The sequence below is a fragment of the Cordyceps fumosorosea genome, assembly GCF_001636725.1.
Source record: "Cordyceps fumosorosea ARSEF 2679 chromosome Unknown scaffold_4, whole genome shotgun sequence".
In the NCBI taxonomy this organism is placed as follows: domain Eukaryota; kingdom Fungi; phylum Ascomycota; class Sordariomycetes; order Hypocreales; family Cordycipitaceae; genus Cordyceps; species Cordyceps fumosorosea.
The window spans coordinates 1,240,209-1,257,878 of NW_017387304.1; the positions used below are offsets into that span (position 1 = coordinate 1,240,209).

A 17,670-nucleotide genomic window follows, 5' to 3' on the forward strand; every position below is an offset into this window, starting at 1 on the left:
GAGAATCAGACTATGCCATCATCCCAGCAATTATGTAGCCAGATCTCCTCTCCTCCACACCATTCATATCGAAACGTGGCCGTTAAAAATAGGTGATGCATTGCCCAGACGTCAGATGTATTTTTTACATGTGCTTTTTCAGAGTCAGACAATCACCTCTGGGATTTTTGCTTGTCGATATTCTCTCATGCTATTTTTGTTCAATTTTCTACCATCTGTCTTCTTCTCCTCTCCATCGTGCCACGGAGCTGCGTTTCGATGCGTTGTGAGACGCAGCGTGTAAAATTTGCCACCAGGCTTGCTTCGAAAACCACCAATGTCAAATGATTCGACATCAGAAATCATTGATACGAGTAATAAATTAAGGCTACCCATCTCAATCACATCCATAGGAAGAAATGACGTCAAACTGTTCTCCAAGTCTTCTCCAATAATGTCACCAGGCAGTGTAGGGTAAGCCACGATGAAAAGCCAACTCACGGCTCACATTCTCAACCGACCAAGACAAGACGATGAACCCCCTCATACCCAGCCAAAAAACAACCCAATTGAACCTACCGTAATAGTGACGGCAGATTTCCGCAAACATTGCATTCCTTCTTTATTGCTACCATCCCTGACCGTTGCGGCATCTGCCACCCACCAGCCAGCCTTTCAAAATCCGGACCATCGTGGTTCGCTGCCAGCTCCACAAAAATTTCCTTCACAACATCACAAATCTTCGGTTCATGAACAATCCCAGGAGGCAATATTATTTTCCCGCCCTTGTGCAGCCTGCTATACGAGTTGAAGAGATAAGACCTTCAAGTGAGATGCTCTAAGCTGTGGTGCCGCTACCTCTTCTCGCATCCTTGCCGGGTGCCTGCCTGGAAAAAATTCTGTTTGTAGCACAACAGGTCGTGTCTCTTACAGACGCAAACACACGCATCAATTGTTCCTCCCGCATCACCTCCTTCGCCTCTCTCGACCCTGCATCCCGGAGCCTGGCAACGAAATCGCGAGTTCATTACCTAGTACTTGTCTCCCGGACAGCCACAGAGGAGCACAACAGAGCGACAGGCTCCATCGGGAGCACTCCTTCCAGTTACACTGCTGTTTTCTCGTATGCCGCAGCTGCAGCTGCAGCAGAGCGAACCGGGAGGCTGGCAACGGAAAGGAGCTTAGGCTACTTCAAAAACAGCACCCCCCAGGCCGCTCCCGCGAAGGAAGATTACCCAAGTCGTTCGTCATTGCCCAACCAAAGACACCGATCATCAGCTGCATCGCCGTCGAGAATTCAAAGTTTTCCCGGGCTATTGCAGTGGTGCTTCTGAGTACTCTACGAGATAATCCCACCGTCATAAGTGACCTTCGACATGAACGGAGACGGCATGGACCAGGATCTGGAGCACAGCGCCTCAGTGGCCACTCTACCAGCATCCAAATTCACCGCTGGCGTGTTGCCGAACCCCTTGGTCGACGATATCAAGTCCCTGCAGTACAAGAGCGGTGTTCTCATTCCCCTTAAGACAACACAAGAAGTTCGACAAGACCACACAATTGTTCCGGCTTTCATCACAAGAGTTCCAGCAAAGGCTGCTGCTGAAGTTATTGCGTGAGTTGCCCACTATCGAAGAGAAAGCTCTGTAGACAACTGCTTACTATGATACCAGTGCTTTGCGTCTTACGCGATCCGGTGGTAGTGCTAACCCCCTACCTCATCTGCGAGGATGCGCAAAGCCCGCAGACTTGCCTGCACATCTTAAGACGAAGTTTATGAACGAAACCGCCGAAGGCCGCTCAATCCACTTTGCAAAGTCCATGTGGCTTTACATCATGTGCTGCGAAACCTCAGATACCACAGAAGAGGAGCTGGCGAAAACGTTGTCCACAGTCAGTCTACTCGAAGGACTGGATATCTGGATCTCTACCGTCCCTATCCCGCTTGTGGCTCCGACCTCGCAGATTCAGGCTGCCATGTGGTCCTCACAATTCTGGCCTACGGTGTATCGCAAGAACAACCCCTTGGGACCGCACCCTAGCATAGTGGCCAGAGGGACTGACGAAATCAAGGACGATGCGACCATGTGGATGACGTTGGCCCAGCGCGTGGCGGACGACGCCAAACGGTGTGGGATGGGAGAAGCCATTGGAGCAGTCGTTGTACAGAGAGACGAGAATGGTGCCCAACTGGTTGCTGTGGCAGGTGATGCGCGCTGGCGCCAGGATCCTCTGCTTGGAGACGTCGGAAATCCCATGGCACACTGTGTCCTTCGTGTTATCAGCATGGTCGCGCAAAAGCTTGTTCGTCATGAGAGGAAAGCAATGGATCTGACTCTTGACCTACCGATATTAGAGTTTGACGCTTTCCACGACGGACCGATTCTCGATGCCGAAAAGGAATGCTTCCAGCAAGAACACCCGAACAAGGATGGTTATTTGTGTCATGGGCTGGAGCTTTACATGACCCATGAACCTTGCGTGGCATGTTCAATGGCTATCCTTCACGCCAGAATGGGCAAGGTGGTATTCTGCAACCACATGCCAAGAACTGGCGGCTTGAGTTCAGACGATCGTCCTGACGGAGGCGGAAGAGGGTTGGGTCTCTTCTGGAGGCGAGAGCTCAATTGGAGCTTGCTGGCCTGGGAGCTGGAGCAAGATGCTAATTTTGACCTGGTTACTTTGGACCCGACCACTCATGTTTAGGATTACCGCCTCCTGGGTCAATGCCAGACTCGTTGGCTCCGTTTGAAGGACATTGCGGCTATGCGCACCATACATATTGCTATTACTACGCTTACTGCTGCCCAAGCATTTAAATATCCCATTTTTACACGCTACAGCTGCGGAGAGGTCTCGTCCCTGCTGGGCCAAGGAATGCTACAGTGCCGGGTGAGGCCGTCACTGAAAGAGTATGGGGTTTTGTGTTCTGCCGCGCAAGGTGTATACAACTGACGCTGGGAAGTGACTATTTCTTGGAGCGAGGACGAGGAATTGCTGGAGCTATGAAACTTGTAAACCACCTTAATGAAAAACACCATGTTGTACTATTGAATCTGTGCAATTGTGAGACTGTTCTGTGATGGCGTAGCAGCACACGAAGCGGGTGAAATCGTTTAGCTGCATGGTTTATGAAGGATGAAGTTCCCATTCACGGCCATCCGGTATTGGCAAGCCGGCGCTGACTGGGCTGCCCTCTAAATAACTGGCAGCGCGGGGCGCCTCGGGCTACCGCCACTTTTTACCTGCTAACGCTTGCCAAGCAAGACAGGCCCATGCCAATGCCAAAAGCCTTCGCGTTTCTGAAGAGTCCAACACCCCACACAAACTGTTAACCTTTGGGGATTGAACAATTTCTGCCCTTTGAGCAGTTGCACATCTCTGACGACCGTGCCGCTACCATACGGAAACAAGACGATCGCTTGACCACTCTCGTTTCAAGAACAATGGCAGTTGTGTAGCCATTTGTCATTTTCCCCGGTATCAGCATCATTCCTTCACGCGTCGTCTTCCCACCCACCTGCCCAGCAATCAATGCAAACCGCCTCCTCCCTTTGTCGCCCCTACTGCACATCACGATACCTTTCGCGGCCGATTGCGCACCGAACGCCCGCGTCGGTCTATTTGAGCAGCTGCTTCCCTCCTGCCTCCGAGACGACGACCAGACAACGACGAGCCCTTGGCACCACGACTGCGAGCCGCCGACACCCCCCGCCGCTCACGTTCCCACCGTCCATGATGAACAGAAAGCGGGCAGCGCCGACGTCGACTTTGGCGGCACCGTCCGCAGCTTCGCCGGCCGCCTCCAAGAAGAGAAAGACGGACAACGTGCAAAAATTTTACGCCGTGCAGGTCGGCTTCCGACCCGGCGTCTACACAACTTACGCCGAGTGCGCACAACAGACGGCCGGGTTCAAAGGAGCACTGTGTACGTGGGGACCACTTGATAGCGTCGCTATTTGTTTGCACTATAGCCCTTGACGGTCACTAACACAAAATCTCCTGCTGGTTTTACAGTTCGATCATTCATTTCAAGGTCCGACGCAGAAGCATTCGCGGCTGGCAAGAAGGTCGCGACCCCGTCAGAAGGGCCGGCCAAGTTTTACGCAGTTGCGGTGGGCAACCCCACAGGCATTTTCAACGAGTGGGACGACGCGGCGGAAGCCATCAAGGGCGTCAAGGGACCAAAGTACAAGCGATTCAACAGCCGTGCCGAAGCAGTCGACTACATCCGAGAACATGGCAGCATGGAAGCCGTCATGGCGCTCGGCGAACGACCGATGGCCACGACGGCCAGCGGGACGACGATCGACATACCGACGCAGGTGAAGAAGCCCACCAAGACGACGCGGGTGCCGCCACCGCTCGCGTTCCCGCAGGTACAGGAGGATCTGATCCGGGTGTACACGGACGGCAGCAGCCTGGCCAACGGCAAGGCCGGCGCGCGGGCGGGCGTGGGCGTCTTCTTCGCGGTGGGGGACGCGCGCAACATCTCGGAGCGGCTCGAGGGCGAGCCGCAGACGAACCAGCGGGCGGAGCTGATGGCGATGCTGCGTGCGCTGCAGGTGTGCCCGGTGGCCAAGACGGTCAAGATTGTGAGCGACAGCCAGTACTCGATCAACTGCGTGACGCAGTGGGCGGCGAGCTGGAAGAAGAAGGGCTGGCTGACGGCGACGGGCGAGCCTGTCAAGAACCAGGACATCATCCGCGCGGTGCTGGCCAAGATGGAGGAGCGCGGCAAGGCGGGCGGCGCGACGCAGTTTGAGTGGGTAAAGGGCCACGCCGCCGATCGGGGGAATCAGGCGGCGGATGCCCTGGCCGTACGGGGTGCGAAGATGTAAATAAGAGAAAATGCAGTTATGGTGAACGGGAGGGGGGGACTCATGCGAACTCAAGTGTGGGCTGGGCGGCTTGCGGCTCTTGCGTCGGGAATAAGGGTAGACGCTGGGGCGGTGCTGGACGGAGGAAAAATTCTAATGTACTGGTGTTTGACTTGCTTCCGTTTGGAGGACCGAAAGGTTTTTGATGAGCGGCTCCTTTGTTGTCCTTGGGGGGAAAATGCTTGTAAAGGCAATGGAATGAATGTCTGTCTGGCTTGTGCTAAGCTATATAGTAGGAGAATGCTCAGTTCGGGTTCTTGTTAGAGCCCTTTTTTTGGATGTCATGTCGGAATTCCAAGCCGAGGAGTTGCTTCTTATTAGATTTCACAAGATCCAAGTGGAAAGGCAATAAAAAGGTTACATGCATATCTGTACCGGATGCGTCCGACGTACCCTGCTCCTGATCAACGAGAGCTCTTCCGAGTACCTATGCATGAGCCGTGAACCTCCTAACTCCCTAAAGAACTGCAATAGAGCAGTCTCAGTGAATTACTCGATGAACGGGATCAGAAATAGAATGAAAGATGGAATCGAGCTAGGAAGGTAAAATCGAGCGACGCTCCCTCTCGCTGGCTGGGACAGACAGGATAAAGGACTCGGACTTGTCCATACACGGTGGAGTTATTACAGAATTAATGAGAAGATACGCACAGATTAGGGACTACGCCCGGTTTCTCATTTCCGCCTGCAGAGGTCATGCTTGTGCAGAGAGCTGCGTAATAGCATGCGCTGCTGCATGGCGGGTGGTGTCGAGCATGGTGGGGAGTTGGGCCATGATGTGGTCGATTTCGACGGGCATTGTTTCCACCTGGGATAGGATTGTGGTTGCAAACCGGGATTCAAAAAGCAAAAGAGAAGGAAGATCAATGGAAAAATATTAGAAAAAAGCAACCAACCATACAGTGAGTGGTTGTGCCGTTTGCAGATACCTACTAGGTACCCTGGCACATACAATGCATGCCTGCTGCTGCATGTCTCCCGCTAATTTTGCTTGATGGGAATAAGTCGGCTTCAGAGTATCCCTAACTGGTAGCTACCTGGTAGGTTTCACTTGCTGACCAGTAATCCGTAACAAGGAACGGTGTAAGCAATTGATTTACCGGGAGCTACTGTGCGCCAAGGTAGTCGATGAGTAGTTGATGTTTCGTTGAGGGCGTCCGATGCCGACCTGTTTACTGATAGCCCCAGTGGCCCACAGATACGAACCATCATCTCCAGAATCTCTCTGCGACTTTGCCTTTGCATCTGCAACCTCCTGCATGCGCACATCCACACTCGCAATACCTCGACGAACCCTCACACATTATCTCTGTTTATTGAAAATTTGATTTCGTCTTTGGCTCTTTGGCTCTCGACTCATATCTTTCAAAAGTCTGCACCTATGCTGGCCGCTCGGCACCGCGTCATGATTAGCCAGATCCCGTCGACTTCCGTCATTGTCCTTGTTGCTCCTGCTCAGCGTTGCTAACAGTAGCTCGTGGGCGGCTCGAACCCGTCGTTGAGAAGTAGTCGCTTCTCGCTCTTCTGATTTTCAATCACTCAATCACATCCCACCTATCACCATCCCCTTGGCAGAGTGGGAGCAACAAGGCATCGACGCAACACAAAAGTCGACCAAGTCGACACCCCGCGGGGCGCAAACACCGCCACCTGACCCAACCATGGCGAGAGTCATCTTCCCCATCTGGGCCGCGCCCATTGCCCCGACCAACTTTAACGTCGTCACTGCCCTGCTGGGTGGCTTCATTTCCCTCTTTGGGCTCGTTTCATACCTGCTCAAGGAGCACTTTTACCTCTCGGAAGCTCGTAAGTCGATTTCCTTGTCGCCTCTTTTTTTTTTCCGTGGCTGTCACTCCACCGCCGAGTCCGATCGCCAAGAGCTGGCGGGACAGGCTGCCAAGAATTAAGCAGGGACGAAGAATGGAGGACAAATTCACATATTTTTCTTTTGCAAACGCACTAAGAAATTCAACTGAAACTAACCTCGCCATGTAGTCATTTCCATGGTCATTGGCGTCGCCTTTGGTCCCAAAGGTGCCCAATTCATTCGCCCCGAGCAATACGCTGGCTGCCCTCAGAATGACCTCTCTCCGACGCAGTGCGAGGCCAACATTGACGCCATCACCCTTGACTTCTCCCGACTGGTCCTCGCCGTCCAGCTGGTCCTCGCCGGCGTGCAGCTGCGTAGCAAGTACATGTGGCTCGAGGCCAAGTCGGTGCTACTCCTCGTAGGCCCCGGCATGGCCATGATGTGGATCGCCACCAGCCTGCTCGTCTGGGGCCTGCTCGGCACGCCCAGCTTCCTCCACGCCATGGCCGTCGGTGCCTGCGTCACGCCCACCGACCCCGTCCTGTCCGCCGTCATCGTCAAGGGCAAGTTTGCCGACAAGAACATCCCCAAAGAGCTGCAGGACCTCATCGTCGCCGAGTCGGGCACCAACGACGGCCTCGGATACCCCTGGCTGTTCCTCGCCCTCTACCTCATCAAGTACATTGGCGCCGGCGCGAACCCCGCGGACGGTGGTGCCGGCCAAGCTATGGGTCTTTGGTTCGCGCTGACGTGGGCCTACGTCATCCTCATGAGCATCGCCTATGGCGCTGTCGTGGGGTTGCTTGGGCAGTATCTGCTTCACTGGGCAGAGGACCGCGGCTGGGTCGATCGTGAGAGCTTCCTCGTCTTTGCCATTTCGCTAGGCCTCTTTGTTCTCGGCACCTGCGGTCTCATCGGCACTGACGACGTCTTGGCCTGCTTTGTCGCTGGCAACGCCTTTACGTGGGACGATTGGTTCCGACTGGAGACTAAAGACGACTCGTTACAGCCCACAGTCGACATGCTGCTCAATGTTTCCATCTTCCTGTGGTATGGTGCTGTCATTCCTTGGGACCTCATTGCCCATAATGACTTTACCTCGCTCTCCCGTGTGATCCCGCTTGGGTTTCTCATTCTGCTGCTTCGTCGCCTTCCTTGGATCTATGGTATGCATAAATGGATCCATCAAATTGACAGTCACCGAAATGCCATTTTCGTTGGCTTCTTCGGCCCCATCGGCGTGTCGGCCATCTTCTACCTGTACATTGCCAACGAGTTCATTGACAGACATTTGAGTGACGATAATGGAGTTCCCCGAGAAGATGTCAAGAATCTTCGGGACACGGTGACTGTGGTGGTTTGGTTCATGGTCGTGGCGAGCGTCGTGGTGCACGGTTTGTCCATCCCTCTCGGCAAGTTGGGCTACCTGGCTCCTCGCACGCTGAGTCGTGCCTTGAGCGGCGATGTCAGCGACGCCGCACAGAGCGACAGACCGGTGCTGCCCGGACTCGGCCGCCGCATCATTGGCATCAAAGATGACCAGGGGCAGGGACGTGATGGCGGCGTGACCGGCACCTCGTCACGGACACACTCTGTGCGAGAGCGCCGTAGGGACATTGAGTCCGGGTCGCAACAAGACTTATCGCAGGGTGCTGCCTCTGAGCCAAAGCCCTCGGTGAGGCGTGAAATTCGCTTCCCCGATGATCCCTCAACCTCTTCGTGAGACCCCCTTTCATTATTTTTGGAAAATAAGGTTCAGACAAGCCCTCGAGTAACGACGTGAGCTGGTTGAACAATGTAGTAGTGGATGGTGGATGGTGGAGATTTGCGCTTGTGTCCCTGCTCACTGTTGGCCTGAAAGGGCCAGAGAGGGACATTGAGTGCGGCGTATTCGTTTGCATATTTTACTTGCATGATAGAAACATATATTTACTTTTATGGGCGGGTTTTTTCCTCATGGCGATGGCTTGATGTATGGCATAGCGCATGGGGTTTCCTGGCGGCTTTTTTTTAGAAGGGGGAGAAGGGCGCTTCAATATTACATTAGAGAACAGAGTTAGTTGAACTGGAATGGAAATGTGTGAATCATTTTTTGAGCGCCAAAATTTGACGGCGTGAAAGCCAGACTTGGGCGCGCAAAACAGCGCTTTTAAACCAGGGGGGGCTGGATATGATCGTTGTTGGGTGCAGATTGACTCTGCGCTGGGTCCGTAGGTATGAATCAGGACCTTGTTGGTGTTACAATAATGTGCTGCAACATGTACATGAATGACTGCCGCCTTCCGCCTTTTTGAGCGGCACAGAGAACAAAGGCGCGTGCGGCTGCCGAGCCACCAGACATACTTAAACCTCCCCATATGCACCTTGCTACCAAGCTCCCCTTGAAACTAACCTTGGAAAAGGTCAAAAAGAAACAGCAGGATGTCTACTGAAGAAACTCCTCGTACTATTGGGAGCGACGCGTGGCTTGGTGCTGGTAACTACGAGCCTGGCAGTGCGTGGAATACTCGCGCCACCGACTTTTTCAAAGTTGTGAAATGGGGAGCGGTGGCTGCTATTGCTTCCCGACTCAGGGGAGGTATTTCCTGCAGTTTCGCGGACAAGTTCGCGATAGGGAACTTCAATATTGTTCGGAGGCTGGATTTTGACGACGGCGTCAGCTGGGTAGCAAGAGTTCGGCTCCCACCCATCATCGATGGTGTTGCTGACCGTGGGGCCCTGCCAGTCTCGCAAGCCATAGAAATGGAAGCTGCAAGCATCAAGTTTTTGAGGTAGATGCAAATTTCCTTGATATTGTCTACTCGGCCCAGGCAACTAACACAACCAGACTGAAGACATCGATCCCGATCCCCGAGGTTCATGCCTACGACTCTTCGCCAGACAACGAGGTAGGCTCTCCCTTTATTTTAATGGACTACATCCATGGCACTGTTGCGTCCGAGCTTCGCGAACTACAGGGCTCTGCTTATGGTCTCTTTGGCACCCCCGAGCAAGACCGCAAGTTTCGCGACCAAATGGCCCGCATTCAGGCCATAGTTGCTTCACTCCAATTCCCAAAGATAGGTTGTCTCTACTACAACAAGGATAAAGACGACTTCTTTATCGGAAAAGATTTGGAAACCGGCCAGGGTCCGTGGTCGTCATCCACCGACTACTATGACGCCCTTACCAGTTACTTGCTGAAATCGGTGTCGGAAGATTATCTACGCGAAAGCACCTCATTCATGCTGCCGTCCATTCTCAACTATTTGTTGCGTATCCAGGGGGAAGAGCAGGATGGCCCTTTTCGACTGACAAATCGCGATTTCGGAGCGCACAACATTCTCGTCAATGGAGACTTTGACATTGTTGGTGTCATTGACTTTGACGGTGTCATGGCCGCTCCGCTCGAAGTGGTTGCCCAGTATCCGGATTCCTCTTTTCTGGATGTCGAGCCGCCAGGAGTGGTCGAGACACGTCCTCTCGCTCTTGAAAGGATTGCGAGTACTCTGCCTAAGTTGGAGAGCTTCAAGGAGATGCTGGCCAAGTGGGAAGGAGCGGAGGCCGGCGAGGTCAAGGTTGCCGATCGCCTGGGAAGTACCTCTGCATGTGCATACCAAGGTATGACGGCCTATGAACAGCATCAGGATTGGGTCAACGACGAGTGGATGAAATCAGCCCTGAAAATGCTGCAAGATCAGGAGCAACACTGAACTTTGGACCGTGGGTTAGGTAGGGTATGGGTACGGACTACACGCGTGCGACTCGGGAGCGAACAAAACGAAACTTGTGTTGCGATGTACCGCGCTGTACCATCAGCTGAAAGCAAGGTAAACTTTTGGGTGTGTCATTCGAATGAAAGCTATTCAGTTTCAGGTTACTATTTAATGTAGTCGTGTGACGACAAGTTTGGTGCGTTGCTGATAAATAAAGCTCGTGAGACTGTGGCAAAATACCTTTGTGTCATTCAGGTGGACGGGAGACGCGCCAAGTTTCGCGTCACGACAACTTGCCCCGTCTTTAAGATGCAACTAATGTGTACTTTATATAACTTCATGATTCATGTTGCGGATAGCCGGCGCACAACGACCTTGCCTGTTGGTCACATGCAGCTGTGTTGTCGCGGATCGCCAGCGGGCAACACCTCAATGCAGAGCACAAAGGTAGGCGCACAAAGGCAAGTACAAAGGCAAGTAAAAGTGCTCAAAGACTCATGTTTCAATACTTCAACGCGTGTAATGATGATGATGGCGAAGAACCTCCAGAGCTTGTGCGAGCCATCACTGGCTTGAGCATATATAAAGCTCACGTCCCCCTAACCGTCGAATACCAACAACACTACCACCAGAAATCATAGCAAGCTTTGATTTTACTACAAGACACACAGAAAAATCCTTCAACCGCCATTATACTATGGAGAACGTCAAGGAGCAGGTCAACCAGCTCAAGTACAACGTCGGCTGCAAGAAATGCGGCGCCAAGGTGAAGAACGGAATGAAGTGTGGAAAATGCGGTGCCCAGAACTAGGGCCGCAGCTGCTACATTGTATCTCATAACCTTCTCATATGGAGAAATGTATGCGCAGCATGATGAATACGGCCAACGGCAACAAGAACTTGATTGCCTTGTTGCCATGTTGTAGTCCACAGTGGGGAGGAAAGCTGAGAAAGGGGGGATTTGTTCTAGTATTTAGGTAGATAGATACATGCGAACAACTTTATTTCTTAATTCCCTTGTGTTTTGACGCTCTCTTATGTATTTTACGGTTGCTAAAACAGAGATTATGAACCGTATCGGAGGGGTGAGTCTGAGTAAAGTGACCCGGGAACATAGACGGTTTCTTAAGAGGACCTGGGCTTTAAAACTGTACGAAGATACGAGAATGAAGCACCGAAATTCCGGATACCGTTGAGCATTCTTGCTCGATAAGCAGAAATAGACACCGACTTGTAGAGTACGTGCCGCTGTCGAGGGAGGGTGGCCCTTACGCCATCTTGAGCCTGTACTACTAAAGTAAAGAGTAATAACTAGTTAGCATCAGATCCCTTATCATGCCCCTAAAATTACACATTCGCACAAATACCATGACCAAGCTGCCAAGTGGTACGACGTCCTGGGGTCGCGGAGACCGGCCCGTCCGTTGAAACACGGTCCTCCCAGCCCATTGCAAAGCGGGAATGGACAAGGTGTGGTGTATATCCCTCCTGGCGTGAAAAAAGAAAAGAAAAAGGAAGAAGCATTTGGACCCTTGGCCCGCGACTGAGAAAAAGCGCCGGCGCCGGCTGTTCCGCGCCTGAAAGCCTCCGATCGGCTAACCGGACAGGGGCTAACCGGGACCACTCCGATCGTCCATCTCCCGTCTTGGCCCCGCCGGTTTGGCAAGGCAGTTTGGAGAAATTAGGGGGCAATTTTGACCATCGGACATCTCCACAGGAGGATGATGAGGTTGATGCCGAATAGTATGACCGCGGCGGAGTGAGCCGCTTCGGGGGTTAATAAGCCACGCCGGATTCCCTTGAACAACGCCGGCCCTGACTATGAGCATTAATAATAGCAGCTGTGAAGAGTCTAAAAAGCAGGCTTCAACCCCGCAGCCACAGCCGCACCTAGTATCACGCCATCCGACCTGGAGGAGATATAACAAGTCGTTGCTATCTTACATTCATTTTCACCTCCATCGCCTTTGATAGCTGAAGCAAAATCCCTCTTGACGAATCGCAATGTCTGAACCAAAAGCCATCATCTGCACAGGCCCCGGCAAGCTTGAGATCCAACCCGTGGCCAAGCAACAGCTACCGCCGGGATACATTCTAGTCAAGACCAAGGCCGTCGCCCTCAACCCGACCGACTGGAAGGCCATCCATGATCCGTCCGGATTCGCGGCCGGGACGCGACCGGGCGTCGACTTTTCCGGAATCGTCGAAGAAGTCGGGCCGGATGTGAAGAAGAATTTTAAAACGGGCGATAGAGTGTGCGGCATCGCCTTTGGAGCGTCAGTCCAATCTCTCAGCTGAACTCGGCAACCCCCGTCCCCAGGCGATTGACCATACTAATATCGGTGGGCGAACAGCAAGGACCGTGAGCATGGCGCCTTTGGCGAGTACACCATAACCAAGGAGCACGTCGCCGTCAAGATCCCCGACCACCTCAGCTTCGAGCAGGCCGCCACCCTCGGTGTCGGCGTCACCACCTGCGGCCAGGCCCTCTACCAGCTCCTCAACCTGCCCCTGCCTTCATCCACCTCCGCCGCCGCCGGTTCTTCACCACAGACCATCCTCATCGGCGGCGGCAGCACCGCCACCGCCGTCCTAGGCATCCAGTACGCCGCGCTCTCCGGCCTGCGCGTGCTCGCCACCGCCTCGCCGCGCCACCACGCCTACCTGCGCTCCCTCGGCGCCTCCGCCCTTCTCGACTACCACGAGCCCGCCGAGACCCTCGTCGCTGAGATCAAGGCCCTCGTCGGGGACGGCCTCACGCTGACGTGGGACTGCGCCCCCGGCGACGGCAAGTTCCCGGAGGTGGCGGCGCGCGCGATGAGCGCCTCCAAGGAGGGCATCTTCGCGACGGTGGCGCCGCTGACGCCAAGGGACTCTCTAAGGGAGAGGAACCCCATGGTGGAGGCGCGCTTTCAGCTCGGGTACACGGCGTTTGGCGAGGCGTTTGAGCGCGGCGCGAACAAGTTCCCGGCGTCGCAGGAGGATGCGGAGTTTGCGGCGGCGTTTTGGGAGAGGAGCGCGGGGTTGCTGGCGGAGAAGAAGCTGCGGCCGATTGAGCCGACGGTGGACAGGGGAGGGAAGGGGCTGCAGGGCGTGTTGGTCGGCCTCGAGGAGCTGCGTCAGGGAAAGGTCTCGGGCACGAAACTGGTCTATACTTTGTAGCTCAACCTGTCCAACCCCACTAAGCATAGACTGAATAAGATAAGATAAGATATGAATTTGTTGAAAAGTGATACTTTTCTCTATCCTGCCGATTTATACTCCGTACCTGCATTGCCCCTTACTTCCGACATAGGCGGCCATTGCCGTCCATTTGGAAATGGTCAAAGCCAACTGACGTGATGCCGTAAAAGACCCCAGTTGGGTCAACCTCCTTCTTGACTCTCTCCAACCTCTCATACGTCCCATCGTAAAAAGCCTTCTTAATGTCCCTCTCCGCCCAGTTGCCTTCATTCTTGTACACTCCGGCGTCTGGAACGGCCGCGTCGTACAGGGCAAGGGTCTCGTCCAGCAGCTCATTCTGGAGCACCTCGGCCTCGGACCATATCAAATCGTTAGACCAGCGGGGGTTGATCATCAGAGAGCCATACGCGCTGATGAAGTTGGGCTGCACGGCGTTGGGCGCGATTGGCGGAGCAGTTTGGTTCCGCCCGCTATTGACGACGTTGAGCGCCATCGCTGCGAACACGTAACCTCTGTTAGCTATTTGGCGGAGTGCATTGTCGACGCTGGTTGAGTTTTGATTCATCGACCTCCTCGGAATGAATCGCCCGCCTATGGTCGCTGGGAACACCAGGTCCTCCAGCTGCGGCTGGATCTGGTCCTTGTACAGCCCATAGTAGCTGTTTGCCTGCGCATACTTGACGGCTAGTATATCCTGGGTCAACGACGATCCGGAAGCGCCCATCAGACCCAGTGTCAGGGGCTTGAGTAGAGACTTTAGCGAGTCTCTCGACCTCCCAAGCGCCATGATCCCGGTCACGACCAGCGACTCGTTGCTTAGCACATACTCGGCAACGATTCCTTGGTCCACCAGCGGCTTCAGATGCTGATGAAATGCACTGACGGAGTTCCAGTACTGTTCGACACCGCCGACTTGGCCGACTGTGAATGAAAATGCGGCGCTGGCGGCGACCTCGCTAGGAAAGACGCGGACGGTGGCCGAGAGCACCACGCCAAACGTACCACCACCACCACCTGAGAGCGCCCAGTACAGGTCTTGGTTCTGAGATGGCGTCGCGATCACGAGTGAGCTGTCCGCCTTGATAACCTCCCACTCCAGGACGTTGTCAGCGGCGAAGCGGTACGTGCCGGCCAAGTAACTGTGGCCGCCGCCAGCGAGATACCCTCCTGCCTGTCAGACAACAGTGTTAGCCGAGGAAAAGACCGTACAGTCTATGGATGGGTATTGGTAGTACTTATTTACCATCTTGACTGTCGGACAGGCGCCCGACACGACTGTGTAGCCATGCACTGTCGCGAACGCGGCCGCTGCACCGCCCTCTACGCCCGTCTGTACCTGAAGCGCGGGTCCATCATAGTATGAAGACGAATATTTTGGGATCAGCTGCTTTTCGCTGTAATTATGCATCCACAAGGCAAGCGCGCCTTTGCCAGTGCTCTGTCCGTAAAAGCTGCAAGGAGACAGACTTGGTCAGCATCTCGACGGCGTGCGTGCTACAGATAGATAAAGGACCGCCCACTCATGACCGGAGTTATGGATAACGAGACGAATGTTGTGCTCTTGGGCAAATTTAAGCCCGGCCCGGACATCGTCGATTAATCGAACGTCGATGGAATAAGACGCGTAGTTTCCCAACTCGCACTTCGCAGACCTCGGTGAAAAGAGCGTGCAGCTGTTGTTTTGGAAATACGCGGACATGAACTCTGCGGGCTCGGGAACACTACATCAAGGTAGGAATTAGCGAAGGAAATTTTGCAGCACTTTTTACAGCGGCGCATGCGTACTCAAGCTGGGCAAGGCCCCAATTGGCAGCCAACTGCTTGCATTTGACCTCGTCGTAGTTTGGGTCGTGACACACGGAACCAAGAGGAACCGTAGCAATTAGGCGCCGGTTGACTGTTTTGTTTAGCTTGGACCAGGTCTGAGGCTGTGGCCATCCGGCATCTCCTGGTATGTTTTTGCAGTGCGGCGCTGATTGTACGGTTGGTAGTGACGGCTTGAGAACAGCTTGCCTAGAGGCCGAGTTGGCGACTGATAGTGTCAGAGCTAGCAGTGAAAGTTTTGGGAGCATTCTGAAGTATTTTGAATAAAAGAGCAAAGTGACTAACAGGAAGCAGAAAGAAAGCCAAGGTCTCTTCAGGGGTCTAGCCGCGTGTTTACCGAATCGCTGGCACTTGTGTCTAGACAGTGGGCATTCAGGAGAAAGGGCCCAAAGGAAACATGGATGAACCGGGGTCATGAAAAGGTAATATTATGAGTTCGAGAGAAATCGAGAGAAATCGAGAGAAATGTGCCGTGCGTATTACATTGGCCTGGCCAAAACGAACCCTTTGGTTGCTGACGCCGACGGTGGACTTGGGAGAGAAAACGCCGCCGCTGCCCACCCTCCCACTTGAGATAACCATGCCATTGTTAATAACCTACCATCAAAACTGGGTCAATTGTATCAGTTTTCCCCTGCAAGTGATGTGTGGCGCGCGCATAATTGTTGTCTGAGCTGAAGCTGCATGTCTCTCTTGTCGGGGCCCCAAGCTCAGTCGGGCCGCTGTGCCGAGATTGTTTAAGCTATAAGCGGATAATTGAAGAGGTAAAGAGTTAGCAACACTAAATAAATTGTCAAGCAATTTTCTAGATGGTCGTGTAAAAAATTTAGCCTCTTGGGGTTCTCGGCCTCTCAGACTTTCGCTGTGCTGGACCTGACCCATCCATCACTACCAGGAATGGCAGCTGTCGACTTCCCCGCGGCAAACGAGCCCTCCCACTCCATCATCACTCCATCAAATGGCCCAGTCATCGCATCCAATCATCCCTTGTTTTCTACAATGCCATCTAGCTCTAGCTGAAACATTGTACCATCATCACATACATGGATACTAATGCTCACATTGCTCGGCCGTACCGGTCGCACCTTCAGCCCGCCTGCGTCCCCTGCCGCCGCCGAAAGTCACGATGCCAGACCGAGGCCAGTAGCTCTACGTGTCTGATGTGCAAGCTGCACAAGTCCAATTGCTATTTCCCAGATTCAACACAGTCGAATTCAGCACAGAGACCTTCCATTCCGCGTTCGAGCACAAGAAATCTCAGCACAGCCACCACAGGGGAACCTAGGGTCGCAGTCACAGCCTCGCGTCCTTCCCGTCGCCGCACCACCAGGTCAAATAATGCTAGCCCATCGCAAATACAAGCGTCTCACGGTTCCATTCAAACTTCCAAAGAGCCTCTCGGTTTTGGTCCAGTCGACGATGAAGACCTCAACCTCCACATTGTCGGCCCAGCTACCACGGATGACAGCCGCGTTCTCACAGACTATCTCGCCGGTGTGCCAGGCGCCCTATCGACAAGTACCAGGATGTTCCTTCCCAGAGCGCCAGGAAGGTCCAAGCCTGTGTTATTCACCACTATCCAAAAGCGGCCTCTAGGCTTCGCAGCTCATCAAAGTCCGTCGGCGCAGAAGCTGGAGATGATTGAAAAGCTCCTCGAGCCTAACCTAGACGAGATCATCGACACGTATGCAAAGCTCGAAATGTGTAGAAAATGACTGCGCCGCTAACTGGGAGAAAGATACTTCCGCAATATCAACATTTGTATGCCGATTATAGATGAAAATTCCCTTCGGCGAGAACTTCAAGACTGCAGGGGAAAAATATCCCCGTCATTGCTAGCTTGTCTCTACGCCCACATGACAGTGTACTGCCGACATTCCGCCAAACCAGCTGATCGAACTTGGCCGGACGGGAGATTCATCTGGAATCTTGCAAATGAAGCACTGTACTCTGAGCTCCATCTGTCTCCCGGAGTTTCCATCATTGCTGCGATTCTGCTCAATGTCGGTGGTCGTCCAACGACCTCGCTGATTGGCAATGGAGTCCTCTTGAGCTCGGCCGTTTCTATAGCCCACTCGCTAGGATTGAATTATGATCCGCTATCCTGGAATATACCCGATTCGGAGAAGCATCTCAGAATACGTATCTGGTGGGCACTTTCCATTCATGACAAATGGTAAGTCAGCTAGTTGCCTAAGGGTATCACAAAGTCCGTGGCTGACTGGCATGCATTGGAAAGGACGAGCCTTGCGCATGGTACGCCGCCGCGTATCGTCCAGTCGCAGCAAGATGTGCCACC

At 53.6% G+C, this 17,670-nt stretch overlaps 6 protein-coding genes across 6 annotated transcripts; 5 read left to right on the forward strand and 1 right to left on the reverse strand.

Annotated features, from left to right (window-relative positions):
- Positions 1–1,355: 1,355 nt before the first annotated feature.
- Positions 1,356–2,685, forward strand: ISF_02572 (Cytidine deaminase-like protein; the record flags this gene model as incomplete). The annotated part of the gene is made up of 2 exons (XM_018846178.1): positions 1,356–1,594; positions 1,653–2,685. The coding sequence occupies 2 exons, from the start codon at positions 1,356–1,358 to the stop codon at positions 2,683–2,685; spliced, it is 1,272 nt and encodes a 423-aa protein (XP_018706885.1).
- An 828-nt stretch (positions 2,686–3,513) lies between these two features.
- ISF_02573 (Ribonuclease H-like protein) lies at positions 3,514–4,820 on the forward strand (the record flags this gene model as incomplete). The annotated part of the gene is made up of 2 exons (XM_018846179.1): positions 3,514–3,907; positions 3,997–4,820. 2 exons carry the CDS (start codon positions 3,514–3,516, stop codon positions 4,818–4,820), a joined length of 1,218 nt encoding a protein of 405 aa, XP_018706886.1.
- Positions 4,821–6,520: 1,700 nt separating this feature from the next.
- ISF_02574 (Na(+)/H(+) antiporter 2) lies at positions 6,521–8,392 on the forward strand (the record flags this gene model as incomplete). The annotated part of the gene is made up of 2 exons (XM_018846180.1): positions 6,521–6,665; positions 6,855–8,392. 2 exons carry the CDS (start codon positions 6,521–6,523, stop codon positions 8,390–8,392), a joined length of 1,683 nt encoding a protein of 560 aa, XP_018706887.1.
- Positions 8,393–9,090: 698 nt separating this feature from the next.
- On the forward strand, positions 9,091–11,175 carry ISF_02575 (Protein kinase-like domain protein; the record flags this gene model as incomplete). Its single annotated transcript, XM_018846181.1, has 3 exons — positions 9,091–9,440; positions 9,497–10,269; positions 11,036–11,175. 3 exons carry the CDS (start codon positions 9,091–9,093, stop codon positions 11,173–11,175), a joined length of 1,263 nt encoding a protein of 420 aa, XP_018706888.1.
- A 1,193-nt stretch (positions 11,176–12,368) lies between these two features.
- ISF_02576 (zinc-binding oxidoreductase ToxD) lies at positions 12,369–13,526 on the forward strand (the record flags this gene model as incomplete). The annotated part of the gene is made up of 2 exons (XM_018846182.1): positions 12,369–12,640; positions 12,719–13,526. 2 exons carry the CDS (start codon positions 12,369–12,371, stop codon positions 13,524–13,526), a joined length of 1,080 nt encoding a protein of 359 aa, XP_018706889.1.
- A 118-nt stretch (positions 13,527–13,644) lies between these two features.
- On the reverse strand, positions 13,645–15,619 carry ISF_02577 (FAD-binding, type 2; the record flags this gene model as incomplete). The annotated part of the gene is made up of 4 exons (XM_018846183.1): positions 13,645–14,718; positions 14,791–14,998; positions 15,068–15,268; positions 15,333–15,619. 4 exons carry the CDS (start codon positions 15,617–15,619, stop codon positions 13,645–13,647), a joined length of 1,770 nt encoding a protein of 589 aa, XP_018706890.1.
- Between the last annotated feature and the right edge of the window lie 2,051 nt (positions 15,620–17,670).